This window comes from Littorina saxatilis, linkage group LG5 (genome assembly GCF_037325665.1).
Source record: "Littorina saxatilis isolate snail1 linkage group LG5, US_GU_Lsax_2.0, whole genome shotgun sequence".
NCBI classification, from domain to species: Eukaryota; Metazoa; Mollusca; class Gastropoda; order Littorinimorpha; family Littorinidae; genus Littorina; species Littorina saxatilis.
Window position 1 is genome coordinate 28,478,624 of NC_090249.1, and position 24,262 is coordinate 28,502,885.

Sequence of the window (24,262 nt, forward strand, 5' to 3'; positions counted from 1 at the left end):
GAATACGGCAGCCTTTAACCCACCAGGGGGCAGCGACAGGGATTCGAACTCACGACCTCCCGATAAGGAGGCCGACGAGTCTTACCACCACGCCACTGCGCCCGTCCAGCATTTCTGCATAATGTCATCTTCCGCTGAAGCATCGGGTTTTTTTCTGCAGCAAAATAGTTTTTCTGCAGCATAGTTTTTGTTTGTTTTTCTGTAGCATTATTGCGCTTAACTTTTTCTTCGGAATAATATGTGACAGTTTTTCTGGAGAAAAACCAACGTTCTTTTAAACTGCCGGAGTGGCGTTTGTACCCGTCTCCCACCGGGATATAATAGCTTGCTCCACTCACTCCACAGTGGACCAAACAGAAGGCGTGTCAGTGGTCATTCACTCCCATCCAATCATTCGGAATGTCTTCTGGGTGATGTTACCGGTGCAAATGACACAACACAAAGTGAAAGTTAATTCAATAGAGACGGTTATTTCTCCTCTGACAGTATATATATGTGTGTGTGTGTGTGTGTGTGTGTGTGTGTGTGTGTGTGTGTGTGTGCGTGTGTGTGTGTGTGTGTGTGTGTGTGTGTGTGTGTGTGTTTGTGTGTTTTAATGTGTTTGTCGCTGTGTAAGACATCATGTGTAAGTGTGTGCATGTGTGCATTTGTGTGTGTCAGTATATGTGTACGCGAGGGTGAGTGTGTGAAGGGTGGGGGATAGGCGCGTGCACACTATCAATTCTTTGATAACCCAACCAGAGACCAACCCAATCTCAAGCCACCGACTACGACACTCAACAGCCATGCGTTGCTCAGAATCACAATAGCCCGCTCAGAGAAAAGTCGCTCTGGATTGGTCTATGCAACGGGCTCACAACGAGGCAAATCGCTTCACGAAGGCGACGAAGAAAGCAAGATTAAACAGAGGGGAATCTCACGTCTCCAATATTATAATGAGCAAGTGCAAAATGCTGCAGAAAAAGTGTAAACAGTTTTTCTCCAGTAAAACAACATCACCGTTTTACTGCAGCATTCTTGATTTCAATTTCACTGCAGTAAAATGTTTTTCTCTATAAAAAAAAAAAAAACTGCTTCGGCGGATGATGACATTATTCAGAAATGCTGGAGAAAACCCGTTTTTTCTGGAGCATTTTTGTGTGTGTGTGTGCAGAATAACTGAATAACATATTCCCCTAAGGATAGAGAGCCACACAAGCTTTTGCTTCTTTTGTGGAAGTTAGAGCTGTGATCGTAGTAAATCTACTATATATAATATATAAGTATGGATGTAAGTGTGTGTGTCTGTGGTCGCTATACCTCAGAGATGGCAAGAGGCAGGAACAAGATAGTGTGCATAACTATAAAGTGGCGATTTATGTCATTACTTGTAAATATAATCCTTTCGGTCGAAAGGGAGAGAAATGTTACAAGATGTCAACAGAGACTGTCTCTAAGCTCGTCTTCTCTCCAGCTCCACTGGGCCAGCTACATGACTGAGGGCGGGGTCCAAATTCCAATCCTCTTCCTCACTTCTGTCGCATCACTTCCCCCGACCGAATTATATATATGTGGTATCGCGCGTAGGACAGACAATTGCGTTCTGCACTAACATTTTTAGTACAAGCATTTCTAGGCATCCATCTGTGACTCATGTGCATGAAATTAAACACACCTTTTGTCCAAATAACGTAATAAGTACATGATCATTTTCTCCTTGTAATGCGCTGTTACGAACGTGGGCGGCGTCGCCTGGCGCGATGAAAACCTACGCTCTGAGTCAGTGACCACTTTTGCATTGTTGACTGTTGTGCTGGGTGTTATGTTGTGTACAGACTGGGATGACAAACACAAGCAAACACTGACACACCTACACTGTTTGGACGGGACCGAGTCGGGCACACACTGTTTTACAGTCTATATAACGCGGCAATCACACACCTATGCTGAAACACACACACACACACACACACACACCACACACACACACACACACACTTATCGTGACACACACGCACGCGGCACGCACGCACACACACACATACACACACCAGAGACATACATACATGTCTGCACACACACACACACACACACACACATACTGACACGGTACACTTTGACAAATTATCTCCAACTGTCTCTCAGCTTGGTTCTCTTTATATCTCGCCCCCCCCCCCCCCCTTTCTCTCTCTCTCTCTCTCTCTGAGTCTCTCTCCTCCCCTTCCCCTCTCCCCTCTCCATGGTAAAATCTGGATCAATAAACCACTTGCGCTAGAATTTGGACATTGCTGCTTGCAGAGAGTAGAAAGGTTCTTGTTGCAACAAGCGTCGTGTTGGTTTCAGACATGTTAGAGTAGCCTACCGGCACTGAATGGTTACGCATAGACTCTCTATTCGAAAATTAACTTGAAACATTAATCAATTTCCTTGAAGACCGGACACTTTACTCATAATTAACGCGTTACGCTTGTCACAATCAATTTATTCAACATTTTATTATCCAAAAAGGACTTTACCTTGCAGAATGAAGCGACACGAAATCCACAACTGATGCCACAGCAATCACAACCCAGTCAGTCCCAAGATCACAAACAACTGCCAACAACGCTGAAAGAAACAAACCTTGCTCTCTTTCTCTCTTCTAGTTCGACGGAGAACAACAACAGCCTGGTTCACAAGCTTGAAACGTGCCGGGCGTCTACTTCGCACTGCACGGTTTTAACACAGACAGAGAACTTAATGCAATAAATGCAGACTGACACAAGCAGCGTGCTGGGGGGACTGGGAAACACAGCGGTCTTCAGTCAAACAATGAAACATCACCGAGAACTGGGATGGGACCGGCTACTTGTGCTTCTATTCGTATTCATGTCTTTTCCACTATAGCTGTTGAGTACTGTAGAACCACCCCCCCTCCCCCTTTTTACATTTAGTCAAGTTTTGACTAAATGTTTTAACGTAGAGGGGGGAATCGAGACGAGGGTCGTGGTGTATGTGCGTGGGTGTGTGTGTCTGTGTGTGTGTGTAGAGCGATTCAGACTAAACTACTGGACCGATCTTTATGAAATTTGACATGAGAGTTCCTGGGTATGACATCCCCGAATGTTTTTTTCATTTTTTTGATAAATGTCTTTGATGACGTCATATCCGGCTTTTCGTGAAAGTTGAGGCGGCACTGTCACGCCCTCATTTTTTAACCAAATTGGTTGAAATTTTGGTCAAGTAATCTTCGACAAAGCCCGGACTTCGGTATTGCATTTCAGGTTGGTGGCTTAAAAATTAATCAATGACTTTGGTCATTAAAAATCTGAAAATTGTAAAAAAAATTATTTTTTTTATAAAACGATCCGAATTTACATTCATCTTATTCTCCATTATTTGCTGATTCCAAAAACATATAAATATGTTATATTTGGATTAAAAACAAGCTCTGAAAATTAAATATATAAAAATTATTATCAAAATTAATTTGTCGAAATCATTTTAAAAACACTTTCATCTTATTCCTTGTCGGTTCCTGATTCCAAAAACATATAGATATGATATGTTTGGATTAAAAACACGCTCAGAAAGTTAAAACGAAGAGAGGTACAGAAAAGCGTGCTATCCTTCTCAGCGCAACTACTAAACCGCTCTTCTTGTCAATTTCACTGCCTTTGCCGTGAGCGGTGGCTGACGATGCTACGAGTATACGGTCTTGCTGCGTTGCATTGCGTTCAGTTTCATTCTGTGGGTTCGACAGCTACTTGACTAAATGTTGTATTTTCGCCTTACGCGACTTGTTTTTTTTTAAGACCAACACACATAGTCTGAGAAATTGTGACAGTCTGTGCCGCCTCAACTTTTACAAAAAGCCGGGAAAAACTGAAAAACAAGTCCGGCCGGGGATATCATTCCCAGGAACTCTCATGTCAAATTTCATAAAGATCGGTCCAGTAGTTTAGTCTGAATTGCTCTACACACACACACGGACAGACACACACCGCTGTGACACACACACACACACACACACACACACACACACACACACACACACACACACACACACACACATACACACACACACACACATACACCACGACCCTCGTCTCGATTCCCCCTCTATGTTAAAACATTTAGTCAAAACTTGACTAAATGTAAAAAGCAAGGTCTTACAATGGGATATCTGAATTATTCAAACTATGGCTCCCATCCGCGTTTGGCTGATGGGGTCTATGTCGACCAAAAGAGTGGGATTCCCTGTAGGTGGAGTTCCTGGAGGGGGATTTCCTGTATACAGGGAATACCACAGGATTTAGTTCCTGTAGCGTGTCGCTGATATCGCTGAAAGTCACGTGATGCTTGGGGACATCGGTAGAATTTGATGTTTTTCAATCTTTTTTGATATTTTTTAGAAATTCAAGTATGGTTTGCAAGTTTTATTGAAAAACTCCACCCTGTGGGATTCCCTGTACACAGGGAATCCCCTTCCAGGAACTCCACCTACAGGGAATCCCACTCTTTTGGTCGACATAGACCCCATCAGCCAAACGCTGGGTTTAAACAGGGGTTCCACTGTAGTGTGAGAGTGAATGGGAAAGTGTGCGCGTGGGCTGCTACTGAGCTAGCTGTGCACTTTTGGGTGGAGTCGATAAAATTAATGTGAAGTGCACACACACACACCCTCCTCTCATCTGTGCTGTGGTCCGCCCCGTGATCGGGACCCGGGTCGTGGGTTCGAACCTCGGCCGTACCTAAGACTTTAAAATTGGCAATCTAGTGGCTGCTCCGCCTGGCGTCTGGCATTATGGGGCAAGTGCTAGGACTGGTTGATCCGGTGTCAGAATAATGTGACTGGGTGAGACATGAAGCCTGTGCTGCGACTTCTGTCTTGTGTGTGGCGCACGTTATATGTGAAAGCAGCACCGCCCTGATATGGCCCTTTGCAACAAAAAAACAAAAAAACAAAAAATCTGTGCTGTGGTGGATGGTGTGAGGGAGGGAGTGAGGGTGAGTCAACTCCATGAACTTTAACTACTGCAGCATTAGCGTGTTGTTTCATGTCGCTGGTTTCGCGCCCCCGTGCTTGCTAATCACTGACAAACTGCCTCAAGAATAAACACATATCTGGACTGTGCACAGTGGTACAATATCATCTAAGAAGCAATTCCGAGAAAGTTTTTTTTTAATGAAACATTTCATGCTCCTGCCTGTGTCACGTACGTGACCCCAAGCAAACACACTCTTGGCGGCAGAGCATCATGAAGCATCCCCAAGTCAGTAGGCCCCTACTAGTACATCAGTAATATTGTGCATTTGAAGCAGTTCAGCATCCAGATGATATTATTATGTTGTTATGAGAATTAATCTGACAGCTTGGCCTGAGAAAAATGGACTCGATGGAATACATGGATTGTGCTGAAAGCCCCAGTATGTCTCAAATGGTTTACACAACGATTTAAATCTTCTTATGAAAAAAGCAGTTCTAACCTTATGGAACACACTTGCAATAGCATTTAAAGGCACAGTGCAGCTCACAGCCTTCGTTTTGCGTTTTTGTTGCAGCTGAGTGCATTTACAGTTCAAAAATCCTCCTATGGTAGTAAAACAAACCCAAAACTACCCAACGACGACATCTGTGAAGCTCGACAGTTTCTTGTTCACGCGAGTGCATAAATTAACCTAGTTATTCCAGCGTCGCGGACGACGCTGGTATCTGCGGTCGGGAAGACTTTCCACGAATTTGCCTGCAGGGCGCCGCCATGTTTTCTGTGCTCGACTGCGAGCAGACCACAGGCACATTACACCCAAAATTCTTGTAGGCATACACAGACGCAACATAGCATATACAGACAATAACACCCACAACACTTCAACTGCATATGAAAGGAATAAAAATAAATCCGCAAATCAGTCGCGCACAATACACCAGAAAGAAAAACAAGGAGTACCAAAGCGGCGTGCAGAAACTAAACTGACTCGGAGACTGAGAAGAAACATTTATCACACGATGTGGATAGCAAACATTAAAATAAAACAGATAAGTCAAGCAAAAAATAAACACAAATATCGAAAACACAATAAACAAAGGTAAAGAAAACAAAAAGAGATGCTTGCCGACAGTCAGTGTGTGTGTGCGTGGTTTGCCGTGTGCGTCAGCGGGGTGTGTGTGTGTGTGTGTGTGTGTGTGTGTGCGTGCGCGTGCGGCATGCGTGCGTAGGCTACGTTCTTGCGTGTGTGCGTTCGAATGAGAAAGAAGAGAGAGAGAGGATTGAACAATGAGGTCACGTTCTCTGTCACATGAATACATATACACACACTGAAGGCTACTTCGGACACGAACACTTGCCAACAACTGTGGTTGGACATGCTTTTGAAATGTAATATTTTTTCGACATGATTTCTGGACATACGAATCCCGCTGTGTTGCCTACTGATGTTGCGAATGATGAAGGTTTTGAGTTGACTGACCTTGAGGAGGGATTGCATCAGGCGTTTATCGTCTCAAATTATATCCTTGCTACTTTTCAGGAGTCAACTATTGCCATTCATGGTAACTTGGATAGTCAATGTTTTTATTTGTTTGATTCCCATCAAAGAAACAGAAATGGTAACCATTCTTCAAATGGCGCTGCAGTTTTGATGTCATCAAGTTAATTCCTTTGCAGAATTGATTGATTTTCTCAAAAGCCATTATCAATGTGTTTATCAATTAACACCTGTTCATTTCTGTCCAACTGCAATGCAAACTCAATGTGGAGGAAACAAGGATTCATTACAAACAAGTCATCCCTGTACATCAACAGATTTATATGTACCTCAATCAATACTGCTAGTATGAGTGACAGGAATCTAAAAGAAAAAACAACCAAACGCAAATGTACTACTACTTCTACGACTCGTTTGAATGTAAAACAGAAATGTAACACTATCTGTGACAATGACGGTTCTACGACTCGTTTGAAGGACAGTATAGATCGAACCTTAACCCACAACTACGACAATTTGTGTCAGACTTTTTTGAACAGGAAAATATGCCTCTGTTCAACAGTAACCAAAACATGGAAGATGTTTTTGAAACTTTACAGAAATGTAACACTAGCCTATCTGTGACAATGTTGCTTTTGAATTGAACCCACATTTGTTGAACAGGAGAGAATGTTCCTGTTCAACAGTGCCCAAAACACTGAATCTGACGTTTTTGAATCTTTTCTGTCATCTAACTGAATCTGACGTTTTTGAATCTTTTCTGTCATCTAACCCAATTGCTCATGACTTCATCGATCTTGAACATGCCTACTTTTCAAAGAAAGACAGACAAAAGCGAAATCTGCATGTTAGCCATCTGCCTGAAATGGTCAATGCACTTTTGTAAAATTGTCACAGCTGTAATGCACTTTTGTGAAATGGTCAGTGCTGTTGTGCACTTATGCAAAACTTGGTGCTGTGCTGTTAACATTTGAACAAAATGCATTTTGTTCAAATGTTTAGTGCAACTTGCTACTATATAATCGCTGTATGCGCTTTGTGGTAATAATGCACTGTTGTGAAAAGTTTGCGCTAAATGTTGGCACTATGCATCATTGTTGGAGCACCCTCCTGTAGATGCACCATGCTGAAAAATGTACTTATGAATCAAGCATTGACTGAAATAAACAATTTATATATCCAGCACAACATGCAATTCATTAACTTTTGACCCTAACCTTTAACACTTCCCAAAATAAATCTTTGGTGGACATTGCATCGACGCTGTTCATTTTGAATGAACATTTTTCTTGTTACGTGGTGTTTGGTCGGAGTTCGATTCAACTCAGAGTGATTCCGGCCTCCATTTTGTTTTACACAAACTCACGATGACGCCTGACATAGTTTGCTAGTGACGTGTCTTTTTGTGCATGATGTGGTGATCTACCTGATCTAAATTTAGATCCAAAAATAGGTCAAGACCAGCCGGGTCCGAGTACGAAATTAATTCGTAAAAAAAATCGCAGTTCTTGACTCTTTGGGTGCAAGTCAATGAAACTTGGTAGTTCTTCTAACCAGGGCCGGACCCAGGGGGGGGGGGGGGGGGGGGTTCCAGGGGTTCCGGAACCCCACCCCTGGAAAAAGCATGTACCTTGCTTTGAGTGGGTTTTTTTTTTACTAATTTTAGCACCAAAACAATGCTGCTCTTAACCCTCAAAACAAGGCCCAGAATGCACCAGATTGCACAGATTTTAACCGTTTTTCAAACATTTTCCGGGGGAGCATGCCCCCGGACCCCCCTAGTTCGCAGCTGGCGCGCGCTTGTGGCTTCGCCACTTCGCTGATTTGCCCCCCACAAAAAGGAGGAACCCCCCCCTTAGAACTCATTTGGTCCGGCCCTGCTAACGGATAGCTGCCTGAGGTATGACTAAAAGCCCCAGGGGCTCCGTGCACCTGGATTTGACAAGTTCAGTACCTTTAATAGCATTAAATGAAACAGTTCGTTTGAATTGCTATTTAGCTCGCGTAAACCACACACCAGATTTCGTGGTTTATCTAACCCCTGAGTCATCGTGAACCCGTGTGATCCACGTGACTTTCCTTTTTTTTCACAATTTAGTCGTCAGTTTGTGATTTCAATGCGACTGGCTGTATCTGCAATAGCACGTTATTGTGTGCCTCTGATTCTAAAACGCAACAAACGGCTGCGAGTCACAAAAAACTTGTCGGCGGAGGCTAGCTTCAAAGGAAAGCGAGCGCTATGGAGAAAAATCGTCTGCTTTGAGACACGACCTTTCAAGACCCTGCTTCCGGGCTATCTTTTTTTTAAACTTTCAAAACTTCGAATTGTACTGATCTTGTCTTGATGAAAAAAGAAATCTTTTATGATTTAAGAATGTTTGTGTTACAAGCTGTCAATTTATTATTTAGATTTTAAAAGTTAGGTCTTGCGCCAAAACGCACCACGGTCCGATTGTCTACTGAGACAATCCGCAAAATTAATTCTTTGAAAATGATTGCTCGCTCTTTATGTAGGGCACCTAGGATGTTCCCGTTTGGTGAGCGTTCAAATGGAAGGGTGTTTGTACTGTGTGTAAAAGCCTGACAGTATCTGTGATGTTTACGGGAGGCGCACTGTGCCTTTAATACAGCCTGTTTGAATTGTGGATTCCCAGACGAGGCTACTGTGTAATAAGATCTTTCACGGGTCGGGGTTGGGGAGGTGCAGAGGGTTAAAAAAACAAACATATTCTCTCTCTCTCTACTGGTTGGTCCGGTGTCAGAATAATGTGACTGGGTGAGACATGAAGCCTGTGCTGCGACTTCTGTCTTGTGTGTGGCGCACGTAAAATGTCAAAGCAGCACCGCCCTGATATGGCCCTTCGTGGTCGGCTGGGCGTTAAGCAAACAAACAAACAAACAAACAAATCTCTCTCTCTCTCAGTCTCTCTCTCTCTCTCTCTCTCTCTCTCTCTCGCTCACTTGACTGATTTTCGCTTACGGACTATGTCGACTATGAAGTCGGGGTGAACATCGCTCCGTAAAGGATCATGTTTAGCGCCGCCATCAGCACTTATGGAACAGAAATGTTGAGATAGATGTGTGCGTGAAGCCCGGGTATCCTGGAAATTATGGTACCAAAGTTTTATTTTAAATCAGACGGTGGTTAAAGGCACAGTAAGCCTCCCGTAAACCATCACAGATACGGTCAGGCTTTTACACACAGTACAAACACCCTTTCATTTAAACACTCACCGATTGAGAACATCCTAGGTGCCCACCGTAAAGAGCGAACAATTTTCAAAAAATTTATTTTTGCGTGGTTTATCTTACCCCTGAGCCATCGCGAACCCGTGTGATCCAGTTTCCCTTTTTGGCTCACGTAAGTGTAGCCTATGCGATCGTAACTTTGTCTGTCTGTGCGTTTGTGCGTGTGTGCGTGTGTGTGTGTGTTTGTTTGTGCGTGTGTATGTCTGTGGTAGAAACTTTAACATTTCGTCATTTGAAGACGTCACATTATGACGTAAGAGGGTTAGACGTCACGCGAAGGAATTACTGAAAGTCTCGGTCATTGTTATTTTGAGCGGGCCGAGACTGGTTGGCAGTCGTGTCCCTGTAAGTAGGCTACATACAGACAGACAGATCTAGATCTAGTGTCTCGCTTTCTTGCACAGTGTCACCTATGGTTACTGTGTGTGTGTGTGTGTGTGTGTGTGTGTGTGTGTGTGTGTGTGTGTGTGTGTATGTGTGACGGAGTGATTGAGTTTGTGTTACTGTTTGTCGATTTCTTACGTGAGCCTTGAAGGCTTCGCCTCTTGTTCACAATGTAGTCGTCAGTTAGTCATTTGAATGCGACTCGATGTGAGCTTATTGACAATAGCACGTTTTTATGCATGAAACAAACGGCTGTGGTTCACAAGAACTCTAGCGATGCCTTTTGACTGTTGAGAGGAACGGCGATATGCATAAACCGTCGTCTGCTACGACCCTTGCGTGACCCCTGCTTCCGGGCTTTTCTTTTTTCAAACTTTCACAACTTCGAATTGTACTGATCTTGTCTTGATGAAAAAAGAATTCTTTTATGATTAAAGAATGTTTGTGTAACAAGCTGTCAATTTATTATTTAGATTTTAAAAGTTAGGTCTAGCGCAAAAACGCACCACGGTCCAAAAAACATTCTGATAATCATCGATCCACGGCTATCGCCAGTTTACATCGACAGAATGAGACCCGAAGGGAAGTAACTCATTTTTGACCTGAGTTCAGGATGGGTCCAAAAGGTGTTCGAGACAATCTGCAAAATGAATTCTTTAAAAATTGCTCGCTCTTTACGTAGGGCACCTAGGATGTTCCCGTCAGTTTGGTGAGCGTTCAAATGGAAGGGTGTTTGTACTGTGTGTAAAAGCCTGACAGTATCTGTGATGGTTTACGGGAGGCTTACTGTCCGGGCGTGATTTCCGGTATTGAATATTCATAACAGCCGTCCAGCACCAAAACGAGGCGCCATTGTTGTAGAGGAGCAAGTCCACGAAAATAAATTCTTTGAAAATTTCTCACGCTCGACAGAAAGCAGCCAGGATGTTCCCGTTCGGTGAGCGTTCAAATGGAAGTATGCTTGTACTGTATGTAGACGCTCGGGGAGCTCTGTGATGGTTTACGGGAGGCTTACTGTGCCTTTAACTTTATTGGCAATTTTATTTCTACATGTGGAATAATAGGGGACAGAACCCGATCAAATTCGCAGTGTGTGTGTGTGTGTGTGTGTGTGTGTGTGTGTGTGTGTGTGTGTGTGTGTGTGTGTGTGTGTGTGTGTGTGTGTGTGTGTTTGCATGCGTGCGTGTGTGTGTGTGTGTGTGTTTTTTGGATTGAAAAAAAGTTTCTTAAAGCCGAGATGTCCGCGCCTGTGTTGTCTCCAAAAGCAAATTTATAAATTTAACGTGTTGTATAACATATTCCACGGCTTTGTTAAACATGAATGAGAATGAAACACTGTTTTTACCAGATACTTGTCATTAAGCCTGAAGACTTAAAGCCTGAAAATGTCCGTTTGGCTACAGGACGACACCGTGAGTCTGCAAGACGGTGTGAATAGAATGAATGTAAGTGTTTATCATGTAACTATTGTTTACGGGTCTATTTGTGTTTACACGTGTGTCAGTTTACACAGAGGTGTACATGTCCACACGCACACACACACACACACACACACACACACACACACTCACACACACACACACACACACACACAGTGTTGTTTACAGGCACTTCCAAGGACTAGCACCAAAAGACCCCACTTTTGAGGACTCGTTTACTAATCGGTTCAGAAGAAAAAGCATATTTGTAATTAGCAGAGTGCCCTGATTGTTCATTTAACTAGTGATAATAAGTAGATGTGAAAACCAATAAACAACACTTCACAGCTGAGAGGCCAAAGCTTGATTTGTATGAAGGTTAACACACGAAGATTGAAAATTACGACTTTTGCGGACAAATCGCAGTTTTGGCGGGCCTTTTGAGGGGGTCTCCAGATTGGCTGTGTGAACGTGATTGAGCCATAACAAATTCAGCGGACGTCCGCTGAATTCTTGGCCGGGTCCGCGGAACACGGGTGTGTAACGTAGAAATAGTCCGTAGAAGTAGGCCAACACACACACACACACACACACACACACACACACACACACACACACACACACACACACACACACACACACACACACACAATGTGCAAAACCGTAGGACAAAGCTTCATATAAAACAGTTGTAGTGATGCGTGTCACAGTTGAACGTGATGTATCTTGACTTTACTCATCTGTCAAATCAAAACAAAATAACGAACAACTGAGACATGAATCACGATGTTTCTCGTTGTTAAACAAAGTAACAACAACAAAAGCAAGCAAAGGGACAGCAAATCATTTATTAAGCACCATAAAAAAAATCAACGTTTTAGTTTAAATTATGTAAATTTGAACATGACAAAAAGGCAATGTTTATGTAATGCTAATAATAAAAATAGGCGGATTTTGTTCTCTTATACAAGCGTCTGCTGACGAAAATACAGTTGTAAGCCACTTACTTAAACCTATAGGGCACATTTTCTTATTGATGCTGAGTTGAGGGTTGCGACTTCTCGCATAGATTCCTTTATGTTATTTAGTTGGTTATTGGATTAGCATGTGTGCATGTATATTGTTATGTTGCACTAGGTATATCCTGCATTCAGTGTGTGCTTATGCGGAGGAGTGTGTGTATGTTTTTTGGCTCAACATAATTTTTGTCTCTATTATTTAAGGGCAAAAAAAGCATCTTGGTAAAGCGTAATGTTCAGCAGATCATGTAAATGCGTGTAGACATTTTGCGCCAAAGAAGTACAAACAATTTCAAAAATAAGACCACTGCTGCATGAGACTGAAATGCACAAAAAGCGATCATGTCTGGAGTCCGTTGAAGTTAATCAAATTCCCTGCTCAACCCATTCAATACCTGAATGACAGAGAAAATTAGTTCATCTGAACCTGGAGTTACTTCACATGTAAAACAATATATAAAATATGACTCTGAACAGTATTCTCAAACACTAATGAGAGAGTAAGCTATACCAGGATAAAAAAGCTTGCACGTGTTTCAAAATCTTTTAAAAAAAATCAATCAACATGTTTACCACAAATGATTGCACACTCGCCAAAAGGCTGTCCAGTAAGTCATCCAGGTTTTAACAAAATCTGTTTTAAACACCATAAATATGTTATTACTGATACTAGTAGGATAGACACTGTGCAAATTTGTGATAGCACGACAAAGAAATAACCTTAATTATCTCTTACATCCGGATTTTGATATAATTAAACGTACAGGTATTTACATTTCCTTATTGTTCTAAATTTATCACAATGGAGTTTTGGGTGTTGCAATGTCTAATGTCTATGAAATTTTTTTTTTTTTTAAAAACAAGCAACATTGTCACGACTTTCCTCAATAATGGTTTTAAAAAAATTAAGAAAAAAAACAACCCACCTGGCACAGGCTACTAAATTCAAGGTGCATCATATGTCCACCACAGTTTATTTCCCTTGTCACAATTGCGTTATTGTGTATAACTTGCAAGTTTATTATAATCAATTTTCTTTTAAGGGTTAAGCAATATTTTCAGAAACAATGAGCAGCAAACAAAAACGTAATTTGAATATTTTCCTCAACAGAGAAGTCTACCTTTGACCTGAAAATCAAATGGGCACATGTACCATACTGCTTATGCTGGAAAAGCATCACACGAGTCTGGTTGAAAAAATACAAACACAGAAGAAAGTGTAACACATGCTCAGTTTAAAAATGGCTCTCAAAAACTTGTAATATAAAAATGATAATGATACCGTGTCACCGAGAAAAACAAAATTGATTAAAAGGCAAAACTCAACAGTTGAAAGAACAAAATATAGGTCCAAGCACGGGTCGAGTATTTGTAAACAGCTGTTCATCTTTGGGAACGTCCAAGAGCACCTACCCATATGCGATATACGATATGAGAAAACAATAGCAACAACACAAAGACAAATAACAGTACATTGGATCAACTTATCATACATGTAAACACAATTTTATTTCTAACTAACAGACTTCAAACAATATACAACGCATTATCATTTTGCACTCACACAAAAATATAAGCATGACTTCTGATTCTGCGTGTAAAAACGTTTGATGTCAGATATGTTCAGGCTCAGCTGTAACTGGAATGAATTCTTCTCCGATCCATAGCACTGATAAACAAGAGACAAGTACAAGTATGGTGGATAGAAGACGGGACGAAAGACCTTTTAGCACAACTTTAAGACGAACAATTGAAAGGAGGAAGTGGGACAGAGGAAGGGAAGTAACAAAGCCAATGTGGCCTCTTGGTAAAGTCAGTTACACATTCAATAACCAACCGATGTTTGTGGAACGATCACATTAGTTGAGAAGAAACAAGTCGCGTAAGGCGAAAATACAATATTTAGTCAAGTAGCTGTCGAACTCACAGAATGAAACTGAACGCAACGCAACGCAGCAAGACCGTATACTCGTAGCATCGTCACTCCACCGCCCGTGGCAAAGGCAGTGCCCGTGGAATTGACAAGAAGAGCGGGGTATTCGTTGCGCTGAGAAGGATAGCACGCTTTTCTGTACCTCTCTTCGTTTTAACTTTCTGAGCGTGTTTTTAATCCAAACATATCATATCTATATATTTTTGGAATCAGGAACCGACAAGGAATAAGATGAAAGTGTTTTTAAATTGATTTCGAAAAAAACATTTGGATAATAATTTTTATATATTTAATTTTCAGAGCTTGTTTTTAATCCAAATATAACATATTTATATGTTTTTGGAATCAGCAAATGATGGAGAATAAGATAAACGTAAATTTGGATCGTTTTATAATTTTTTATTTTTTTTTACAATTTTCAGATTTTTAATGACCAAAGTCATTAATTAATTTTTAAGCCACCAAGCTGAAATGCAATACCGAAGTCCGGGCTTCGTCGAACATTACTTGACCAAAATTTCAACCAATTTGGTTGAAAAATGAGGGCGTGACAGTGCCGCCTCAACTTTCACGAAAAGCCGGATATGACGTCATCAAAGACATTTATCAAAAAAATGAAAAAAACGTTCGGGGATTTCATACCCAGGAACTCTCATGTCAAATTTCATAAAGATCGGTCCAGTAGTTTAGTCTGAATCGCTCTACACACACACACACACACACACGCACGCACACACGCACATACACCACGACCCTCGTTTCGATTCCCCCTCGATGTTAAAATATTTAGTCAAAACTTGACTAAATATAAAAAGATCTGCGAGGAACAGCCCCGTCGAATGCAGAAAAAGAAGAGGATTTTGACTTCTGCCTCTTTCCACAGTTTGTACATTTTCTATTTTAATGATAACTTGTTTGAAGAAGGTTAACATCTTTCAGTTGTGATAGCTAGTATGGAGAGATGGGTGTAGTTGGCACAGTATTGTACATACTGTCAAAATTGTACATAGATGTAAGCCTGCGTCGTATACATAAACAGCAACACAGAAATTCAAGAGAATGTAACACACATTCCTACACAACAAGGCAAACTCAAAGCTCACAAGAAGAAAACAGTGCAAAACAAAACATCAATTATAACACAGCATGATAACATGAGATATAAAACGGTCGAAAAAATACACAGATCACTATAGTCTTCATCAAAAACACTGTGAAAGCCAAGCATTTGAAGTTTAATGTCATTCTGCATGGAACAGAATCGTAGTACCAAACAAAAACATCCCTGCAACTCAACCGTAATTCTAGGGCCAGAGCCCTAGTATTAAATGGGGATTGCTCTCATGTATGGTCCCGCAGGCGCTCATGGGGACAGGCGAGTTACAAGCTCATGGTTTTACAAGTTGTAATCGGCACGCCGGCACGCGTCACAAGTGTATCATCTTACAAGTCGTAATCGGCACGCCGGCACGCGTCACAAGTCTTACACACTACCAACAATATTCCTCATTGTTTTCTCTGTCTACGCCCGTTTACGAACAGTTACCTCCCTTTACATAATATGCAGAACATAGGGTGTCATAGTACCAAAGAAATTGTTCTATACTATGTTTTCGAGTTTTGCCGAGTATTTGATTTCCGTTTGCATCCAGTCGCCTCCCTTTACATAATATGCACAACATTCGGGGTCATTGCACCAAAAAAAATGTTCTGTACAATGTTTTTCATCTCCTAGTTTTGCCGAGTTTTTGAATAGCGTTTGCAACCAGTTGCCTTTTTTCTTTTTTACACAATATGCATAAGGCCTAAAAAAAAAAAAATAGGTGTGGTTACGGTAACCCGACCTACCCTATTTTTCGGGGCCGATCCTATAACTTTTTATTACATTTGTCAAAAAAAAAACAAACAAAAAAAAACACCGAGTGCAAAAAACGCAGTGAAAGCGAAAGCGCCCGAGTCGCACACTTATTTCCCTGTCAAGTAGGTTTAATTTGTACACATTAGAAAAAAAAGTTAAAAAAAAAAAAAAGTGATTGCCTACCTACCTACCCTATTTTCTTTGGCTATGTTACCGTAACCACACCTATTTTTTTTTTTGGCCTAACATAGGGCGTAATTGCACCGAAACTGTTCTATTCTTTTTTCTCTCTCTGTCTGTCTCTCCTCCTGTCTGTCTGTCTGTCTACTTGTCTGTCTGTCTAACTGTCTCTCTCTCTACCTCTCTCTCTTTATTTCTCTCTCTCTCTCTCTCTCTATATATATATATATATATATATATATATATATATATATTTCTGTTACTCTCTCTGTCTCTCTGCTTAATTCTGTCTCTCTGTCTCTGTCTCTGTCTCTGTCTCCCTCTCATATTTATATGTATGGATAGTGAGAACCGGACGTAATTCGGTGCACTCGATCGGCTGAATGGCTAATCACGTCTTCGTGTTCTTGTTTTTCTTTCCAAAAACAGTCAACGGGAGATAGGGACAGACATCAAGTTTATGATTCGGTTTACTAGTGCGCCTTGCACCATTGGCGTAGATATGAAAATGTCCCATTACAATTCCATTCTGCGCGTCAAAGGGCCCGCTAGGATTACGTACCACTGCGCCACCATATGTCTACTTACATCGGAGTATAACATTCGGATGAAGCAAAGCAAAACGCACGACCAGCTGAGTGTCTCGGGCTGTGATTGGCTGTTGGATATGCAGTGTATCGTTTCCCAGCCAATGAAGCGAACCGACTTTTCCCGATTCGCCCGGGCGTTGACCTCGGCCGGCTCGGCATTGAAACTGAACAGAAGGGGGGTGTTGTCCGCTCAATTTGTATACATATATTAACTGTCTGATTTGTTACCTTTTTTTGTTTAAGTTATATCTTTGTTTCAAAGCCCTCTGGGGCCAAAACAATAAAATACTTGACTTGACTTGACTTGACAAAGCAACTCACACGCTGAGATGGAAAGTTAGACACCGACACTAGGTACCTTTTGAACCAGTGAACGAGCGCAGGCGGCCTCTACTGAAAGCGCCCTGGAGATAATGATAGGGTTTACTCTTCCACACACACTGGATACTGTCGAGGCTTCATATCGAACAATTATTTTTGCGTGCCCCGGCTTTGGTATGATGCAATATGTCCAGGTTTCACAAGAATACCTTGTTTCGGTCACCGACGTACTGAAAGTTTCTGAACGCGAAGAACTGTCACCATTGCATTTATTTTGCTCTTTTTCTCATTCTGTTCCTGTTGTTTGAACACTGTGTTAACTAAACTGAGCAAAACAATTATTGTACCCATTTTTGTACCCCAACTAAAACATTCATTGCCGTGTCATTTCATTCAAACTGTATATGCCATTAAAGGCTCTTTGCTGGGCTATCTGGCACACTTTTCGGATCAAACTGGAATTTCTGTTGTAGGTATCACGTGACCGCCGCCGAAGTCAGGTTACCCCCCAAATCGACCTGACAATAACGTCAGGTACCAATAAAACAAAAATCGACAACAATTCAGGGAAGGCTTAACTTGGCAACGTTTACAAACGAGGAGAATGCCAAAACTACTGGACCGATCTTTTTGAAATTTTACATGAGAGTTCCTGGGTATGATATCCCCAGACGTTTTTTTCAGTTTTTCGATAAATGTCTTTGATGACGTCATATCCGGCTTTTTGTAAAAGTTGAGGCGGCACTGTCACACCCTCATTTTTCAATCAAATTGATTGAAATTTTGGCCAAGCAATCTTCGACGAAGGCCGGACTTTGGTATTGCATTTCAGCTTGGAGGCTTAAAAATTAATTAATGACTTTGGTCATTAAAAATCTGAAAATTTTAATTAAATATTGTTTTTATAAAACGATCCAAAATTACGTTAATCTTATTCTTCATCATTTTCTGATTCCAAAAACATATAAATGTGTTATATTCGGATTAAAAACAAGCTCTGAAAATTAAAAATATAAAAATTATGATTAAAATAAAATTTCCGAAATCGATTCTGTGAATATGGTTACTAATGGTACCGAACAACCGTTCTGATCAAACAAAATCATTTACAAGTTTCTTATTAAACGCATATACACCAAAAAAGTCAAAAATCGATTCCCATGAAGCTGACTCTCCATCTCACAAACACGTGTTTGATTATAAACAAAGTTTTGAGGTAAGAAAAGACTAAAAACTCACGATGATTCAGATTGTGCCACCAAGAGAATGGTGTGACGTAATACAATGACAGCATGTTTCAAAAGAAGAAGACGTCATAACATTCCAAGAATGTTTGACGACATACATTATTTTGTTCTGAAAAAAACGAGTAATGGAAAGAATTTTTATATATATATATATACAAAGAGACAAACTCTCTCTCTCTCTCTCCCACGCACAAACTCTCTCACTCTCTCTCACACACAGACGAACATACTCTCTCTCTCTCTCTCTCTCTCTCTCTCTCTCTCTCTCTCTCTCTCTCTCTCTCTGTCCTCGAAACAAGATCAACAACAACTACAACGAATGACGTAAGATACACTCTAACCAAGTTCCTTTGAAGACAAAAACAAGTTCAGAAAAGTACCATCCAATCGCCATAAACGATTTTGTCACACTGAGTCAAAGCAACTATACCGCCCTTGCTGCATGGAAGAACATAATTATACAATTGACACAATGACGACAACGACGTTATCCAATGACACTCAGCGACGGCGTATGTACTCTATCAAGAAACAGACGGCGGACACAGCGAAGAAAATGCCTCCAATGATGTCGAAGGCGAAGCCGAAGTGAAGATGAACATTGATGTAATTTTTTTTTTCAATGTTACTGCCGTAGACGACCGCCGCCAAAAATGCCAGAGCGGCTGCAAAGGATTAAACATTTCTTTCAGATTCTGATACCTTCCTGAAAATAGGTGATGGCATGTTTTTTACATTTGGTCAAGTTTTGACTAAATGTTTTAACATAGACGGGGAATCGAAACGAGGGTGTGGTGTCTGTCTGTCTGTCTGTCGCTCTGTGCCAGTGTATGTGTAGAGCGATTCAGAGAAAACTAGCTGCTGGACCGATCTTCATGAAACTTGACATGAAAGTTCCTGAGTATAATATCCCTACATGGTGTTTTCATGTTTTCGATATATGTCTTTGATGACGTCATGTCCGGCTTTTTGTGAAAGTTGAGGCGGCACTGTCACGCTCTCATTTTTCAACCAAATTGATTGAAATGTTGGTCAAGCAATCTTTGACAAAGTCAGGACTATGGGATTGCATTGCAGCTTGGAAGCTTAAAAATTAATTAATTAGTTTGCTCATTTAAGTTGTCATTAAAGGCACAGTAAGCCTCCCGTAAATCATCACAGATACGGTCAGGCTTTTACACACAGTACAAACACCCTTTCATTTAAACACTCACCGATTGAGAACATCCTAGGTGCCCTCCGTAAAGAGCGAACAATTTTCAAAGAATTTATTTTTGCGTGGTTTATCTTACCCCTGAGCCATCGTGAACCCGTGTGATCCAGTTTCCCTTTTTCACAATGTAGTCGTCAGTTAGTTATTTGAATGCGACTCGATGTGAGCTTATCTACAATAGCACGTTTTTATGCACGAAACAAACGGCTGTGGTTCACAAAAACTCTAGCGATGTCTTTTTACTGTTGAGAGGAACGGCGATATGCCGCATAAACCGTCGTCTGCTACGACCCTTGCGTGACCCTGCTTCCGGGCTTTTCTTTTTTCAAACTTTCACAACTTCGAATTGCACTGATCTTGTCTTGATGAAAAAAGAATTCTTTTATGATTGAAGAATGTTTGTGTAACAAGCTGTCAATTTATTATTTAGATTTTAAAAGTTAGGTCTAGCGCAAAAACGCACCACGGTCCAAAAACATTCTGATAATCATCGATCCACGGCTATCGCCAGTTTAAGGGAAGTAACTCATTTTTGACCTGAGTTCAGGATGGGTCCAAAAAGTGTTCGAGACAATCTGCAAAATTAATTCTTTGAAAATGATTGCTCTTTACGTAGGGCACCTAGGATGTTCCCGTTTGGTGAGCGTTCAAATGGAAGGGTGTTTGTACTGTGTGTAAAAGCCTGACAGTATCTGTGATGGTTTACGCGGGAGGATTACTGTCCGGGCGTGATGTTCCGGGCCATGATATTCATAACAGCCGTCCAGCACCAAAACGAGGCGCCATTGTTGTAAAGGGCCAAGTCCACGAAAATAAATTCTTTGAAAATTTCTCACGCGCGACAGAAAGCAGCCAGGATGTTCCCGTTCGGTGAGCGTTTAAATGGAAGTATGCTTCTACTGTATGTAGACGCTCGGGGAGCTCTGTGATGGTTTACGGGAGGCTTACTGTGCCTTTAAAATCGAATTTTCGCAAACAGATTTAAAACCGATTGCATCGTATTCTTCATCACATTTTGAATCTTAAAAAAAAATATACATATGTCATGTTTACTCTTAAAATGTGATCACTGTCACGATCTAGTGACATGGATCAAGAAAGTGACACTCGGTGGGGTGCCTTCTCTTGGTCAATTGCGATAGAAAGCGCCTGTGCTTTCTGTCAACGGTTGTGGGTTTTGCTGACAGCGCAAAACGAACACGGGTATTTTGTGTTGCACGGATTTCACGGGGGTGATTTCTGCTGTCGAGGCAGAATTGTCGATAACTGAACTGGGGTATGTGACAGGGTTAGTCACGTGATTTCGTCAAGGTTGTCTGTCTGAGACATGTTAACTGGACACTCGAAAACTCAGCGCTGGGGAGAACGGTCGGTGTCTTATATTTTCCTGCAACTTTGATGGACTTCAACGCTTTGACTTCTACATTGATTTTCAACGCGCCGTTCTGCTTGGTACAGGAGGGCTTCAGGAAACTTCAGTTTGAGACCACTTTCTCTCTGCTTACTTGCGGTCTGACAGGACGAGTCGTCAGGTATTCTCTTCACTGAGCGGGGAAGGATTTTCACCGCATAAGGATTTCAGTGCAAGAGGGGGGGATGGCGGTATATCCGTTGACGAGCGGAAGCCATTCATAAGGAAGCATATTTCCTTGAGAGAACTACTTACATTGGGCTGTTGAGGTAATAAATCATTATTTAACGCTTTTGACGAGTCTGTGTTTGTGGAATGAAATACTCTGTTGTTCTTTCCAGGTTAGCGCATAATTTGCTCTTTGTGACGCTAAAATACTAATCTGTATATGGTTTTTGCAGATATGGAGAGAAGGAAGGAAAATAGCTGATTTGTTGTTGTAAAAGTCCGTTTGTGCAGGCCCACGTGCTCGATGAAATATGTCAGGGTGACATGTTTAAAGGTGGGGTGTGAGGGGTAGCATGACATGTCTAGTGCACCGAGGCTTTTTGTTGCAGCCTTTCTTCATTTCTACCTGCTACCGTTGCTGGCTGTTTTCTGCAGCCTATCTGCGGGACGCTGTTAATCTGCGGGATACTGTAACCGGATCGCCCGCGGGGTGTTGTAACCAGTTAACCGGCTAACCAGCGACTGAGTGAGGCGCCTGATGTCTCCACTTTTCCCTGCTTCGTAGCCACGCCAGACGGCACTACATTCTACGGAGCAGTTGTGGAGACTATGAACTAATTACGGGCCGCCCACTCAGTGGCACAACAAAGCTAAGTGCACCGTGTCTTATGCACCCTTATTACCACCTAGTCATCTGTGATATTTATGATTATACTCGAGTGGTGACAGCGTGGGGTGTGTGACACCTGCATAAATTAGCACTTTTGGCAGATCAGTATATATATTTCTTAACTTTACACGGGATCAGCGTGTTACTATAATTTTCTATACTTTAACTGGCGTTTTTGTCAGTGACACATGGTGTTTACGTTTTGAACGTAAAAAAAACATATTTTGAGTGAAGTCTCGAGGGAGGTGGCGAGTTATTACATAAACAGGCGCCTGAAACTTATACTTTTGTTGATTCCATTTAATTGTATATATATATGACTGCGAGAGTGGATCGTGGTGTGGTTAGTTAGTTAGAAGTAACTAACCGTTTCATAATCACCTTATGTGATATAGTGAAACGTGACAATCACAGTTAACGAAAATAGGTTAATTAGTACTACGATTGAAATTTAAGAAATCGATCTAAAAATTATTTCATTTTATTCTTTATCATTTCCAGATTCCAAAAACATATCAGCTCAGAAAGTTAAAAAGAATACAGAAAAGCGCGCTTCCCTGTTTACCGCAATACGCTATTGCGCTTTACTGGCTTGTCAATGTCACTTCGTGTTGCACGGGAAAAGTGAGCGATTTGTCTTGGTGAAAAAATGCAGCGCGCGTTCAGTTTCATTCTTTGAGTTCGACATATTGACTAACAAATTGTAATTTCGCCCTACGCGACTTGTTTTAGATTTTGATTCCGTCCTGAAAGTCTGTCATAACATGTTTTCTTCAGATTTTAATACCACCCTAAAAATATGTTCTAGCATCAGCATTCATTGTTTATATCATGTTTTGTTAGCGTCCTGAAAGTATGTAACAACATATTGTTTTCATATTGTGATAATTAATTGAAAACTTTTTACATGCATACAAAAAAAAGCTATTTAAATGAGAGAAAAAAGGGACGTATGCGCACTAAATGCATACGAAATGTGCAACAAGAGAAAGTGAGAGTTATGCAGAACCAATCTCCTGAGAGAACAACAAGCTTTGGAATGAACAAGCGACTTTCATCCTACATAGACGAACTCCGGAAATAACTCTGTAGATCGTATGGTATGTGAAAAAGTGAATTCTCTTGCTTATATTGTGGCAAGCTTTCCCTCGTGACAGTCACTAGCGAGGGGTGTTAGTGACTCAAACACCTAGACAAGGAGCACGTGTTGAAAGTCTGCCTCAATAAAAGCAAGTGTATTCACTCTTTCACAACTCATACATACCCGACAGAGTTATTTTCGAACATTGTCTATTCCCATAGAGCTTCATCCCACATAAATACTGTCAGAACGTTTGGCGCAATGTTGGTACATTATACTGAACAGCATGTCCAATCGTTGTTTTACCATTTAAACCTCAACAATCCAAACACGAAGAAGCATTGACTTTACCTGTTGCACAGTCTAGAATGACGGAGATGAGGAGGAATAGTTTTTGTTTGCCATAGAAGAAGAGGATGCGGATGATGAAATCAGCCATGAGTGCAATGAGGGCCAAACATGCCAGAGCCTGCGTTCCTCGGTACCAGCCTACAAAAGAGAGGCATTTTGAAATTACCAGACTTGTAAAAAAAAAAACTTTTTTTTTTTTAAAAGCATCTTTAAATCTTTCAACCTAACCACAGAGACAGACACACTGGCATCTTGAAATTACCCAGCCTGCAAAAAAAGACACAGGTATTTTGAAATTACCCAGCGTTCGTGCGTGTGTGAGTGCGTGCGTGCGTGTGTATGTGTGTTTTTAAATGAATATTTTACGTTTTCTCGTGAAGATTATTATTATTCATCGAAACTGTTGATTACATAAGAATCGTACATTTATTTTAAAGCCTATGTCCGCCTCAGGTGAGCTTTACAGAACGGTGAAATCTTTCACGAAATAAGAAATTCTAACCTTATGGAACACACTTGCACTAGCATTTAGAAACATTAAATGACACAGTTCGTCCGAATGGCTATTTAGCATGTGTAAACCACACACCAGTTCTCATGGTTTATTCAACCCCCGAGCGATCGTGGACCCGTGTGACCCGCTTTCCCTTTTTCACATACGGGATGAATGAAGTCGTCAGTTTGTGGTTTAAATGCGGCTCGCTGTATCTGCAGTAGCACGT

At 41.3% G+C, this 24,262-nt stretch overlaps 3 protein-coding genes across 7 annotated transcripts in view; 1 reads left to right on the plus strand and 2 right to left on the minus strand.

The window, feature by feature from the left end:
• Positions 1 to 24,262, plus strand: part of LOC138966790 (uncharacterized) — a 42,977-nt gene that overhangs the window by 18,064 nt on the left and 651 nt on the right. The window lies entirely within an intron of this gene.
• Positions 1 to 24,262, minus strand: part of LOC138966786 (pre-mRNA-splicing factor 38A-like) — a 325,120-nt gene that overhangs the window by 11,491 nt on the left and 289,367 nt on the right. The gene's annotated exons all lie outside the window — the stretch shown is intronic.
• Positions 1 to 24,262, minus strand: part of LOC138966791 (uncharacterized) — an 82,757-nt gene that overhangs the window by 11,051 nt on the left and 47,444 nt on the right. For 2 of the 5 annotated variants that reach the window (XM_070339131.1, XM_070339130.1), the window contains exons 3-4: positions 23,541 to 23,678; positions 18,797 to 19,311 (exon numbers count right to left, since the gene is read on the minus strand). The exons of 1 other annotated variant lie outside the window; for it this stretch is intronic. In XM_070339131.1, coding sequence (XP_070195232.1) covers positions 19,148 to 19,311; positions 23,541 to 23,678 — 302 coding nt within the window. In that variant the 3' untranslated portion in view covers positions 18,797 to 19,147. Of the gene's footprint in view, positions 1 to 2,495; positions 2,817 to 18,796; positions 19,312 to 23,540; positions 23,679 to 24,262 lie in introns of those variants that run through there. 2 more of the 5 variants (XM_070339133.1, XM_070339132.1) reach the window with 2 other exon arrangements.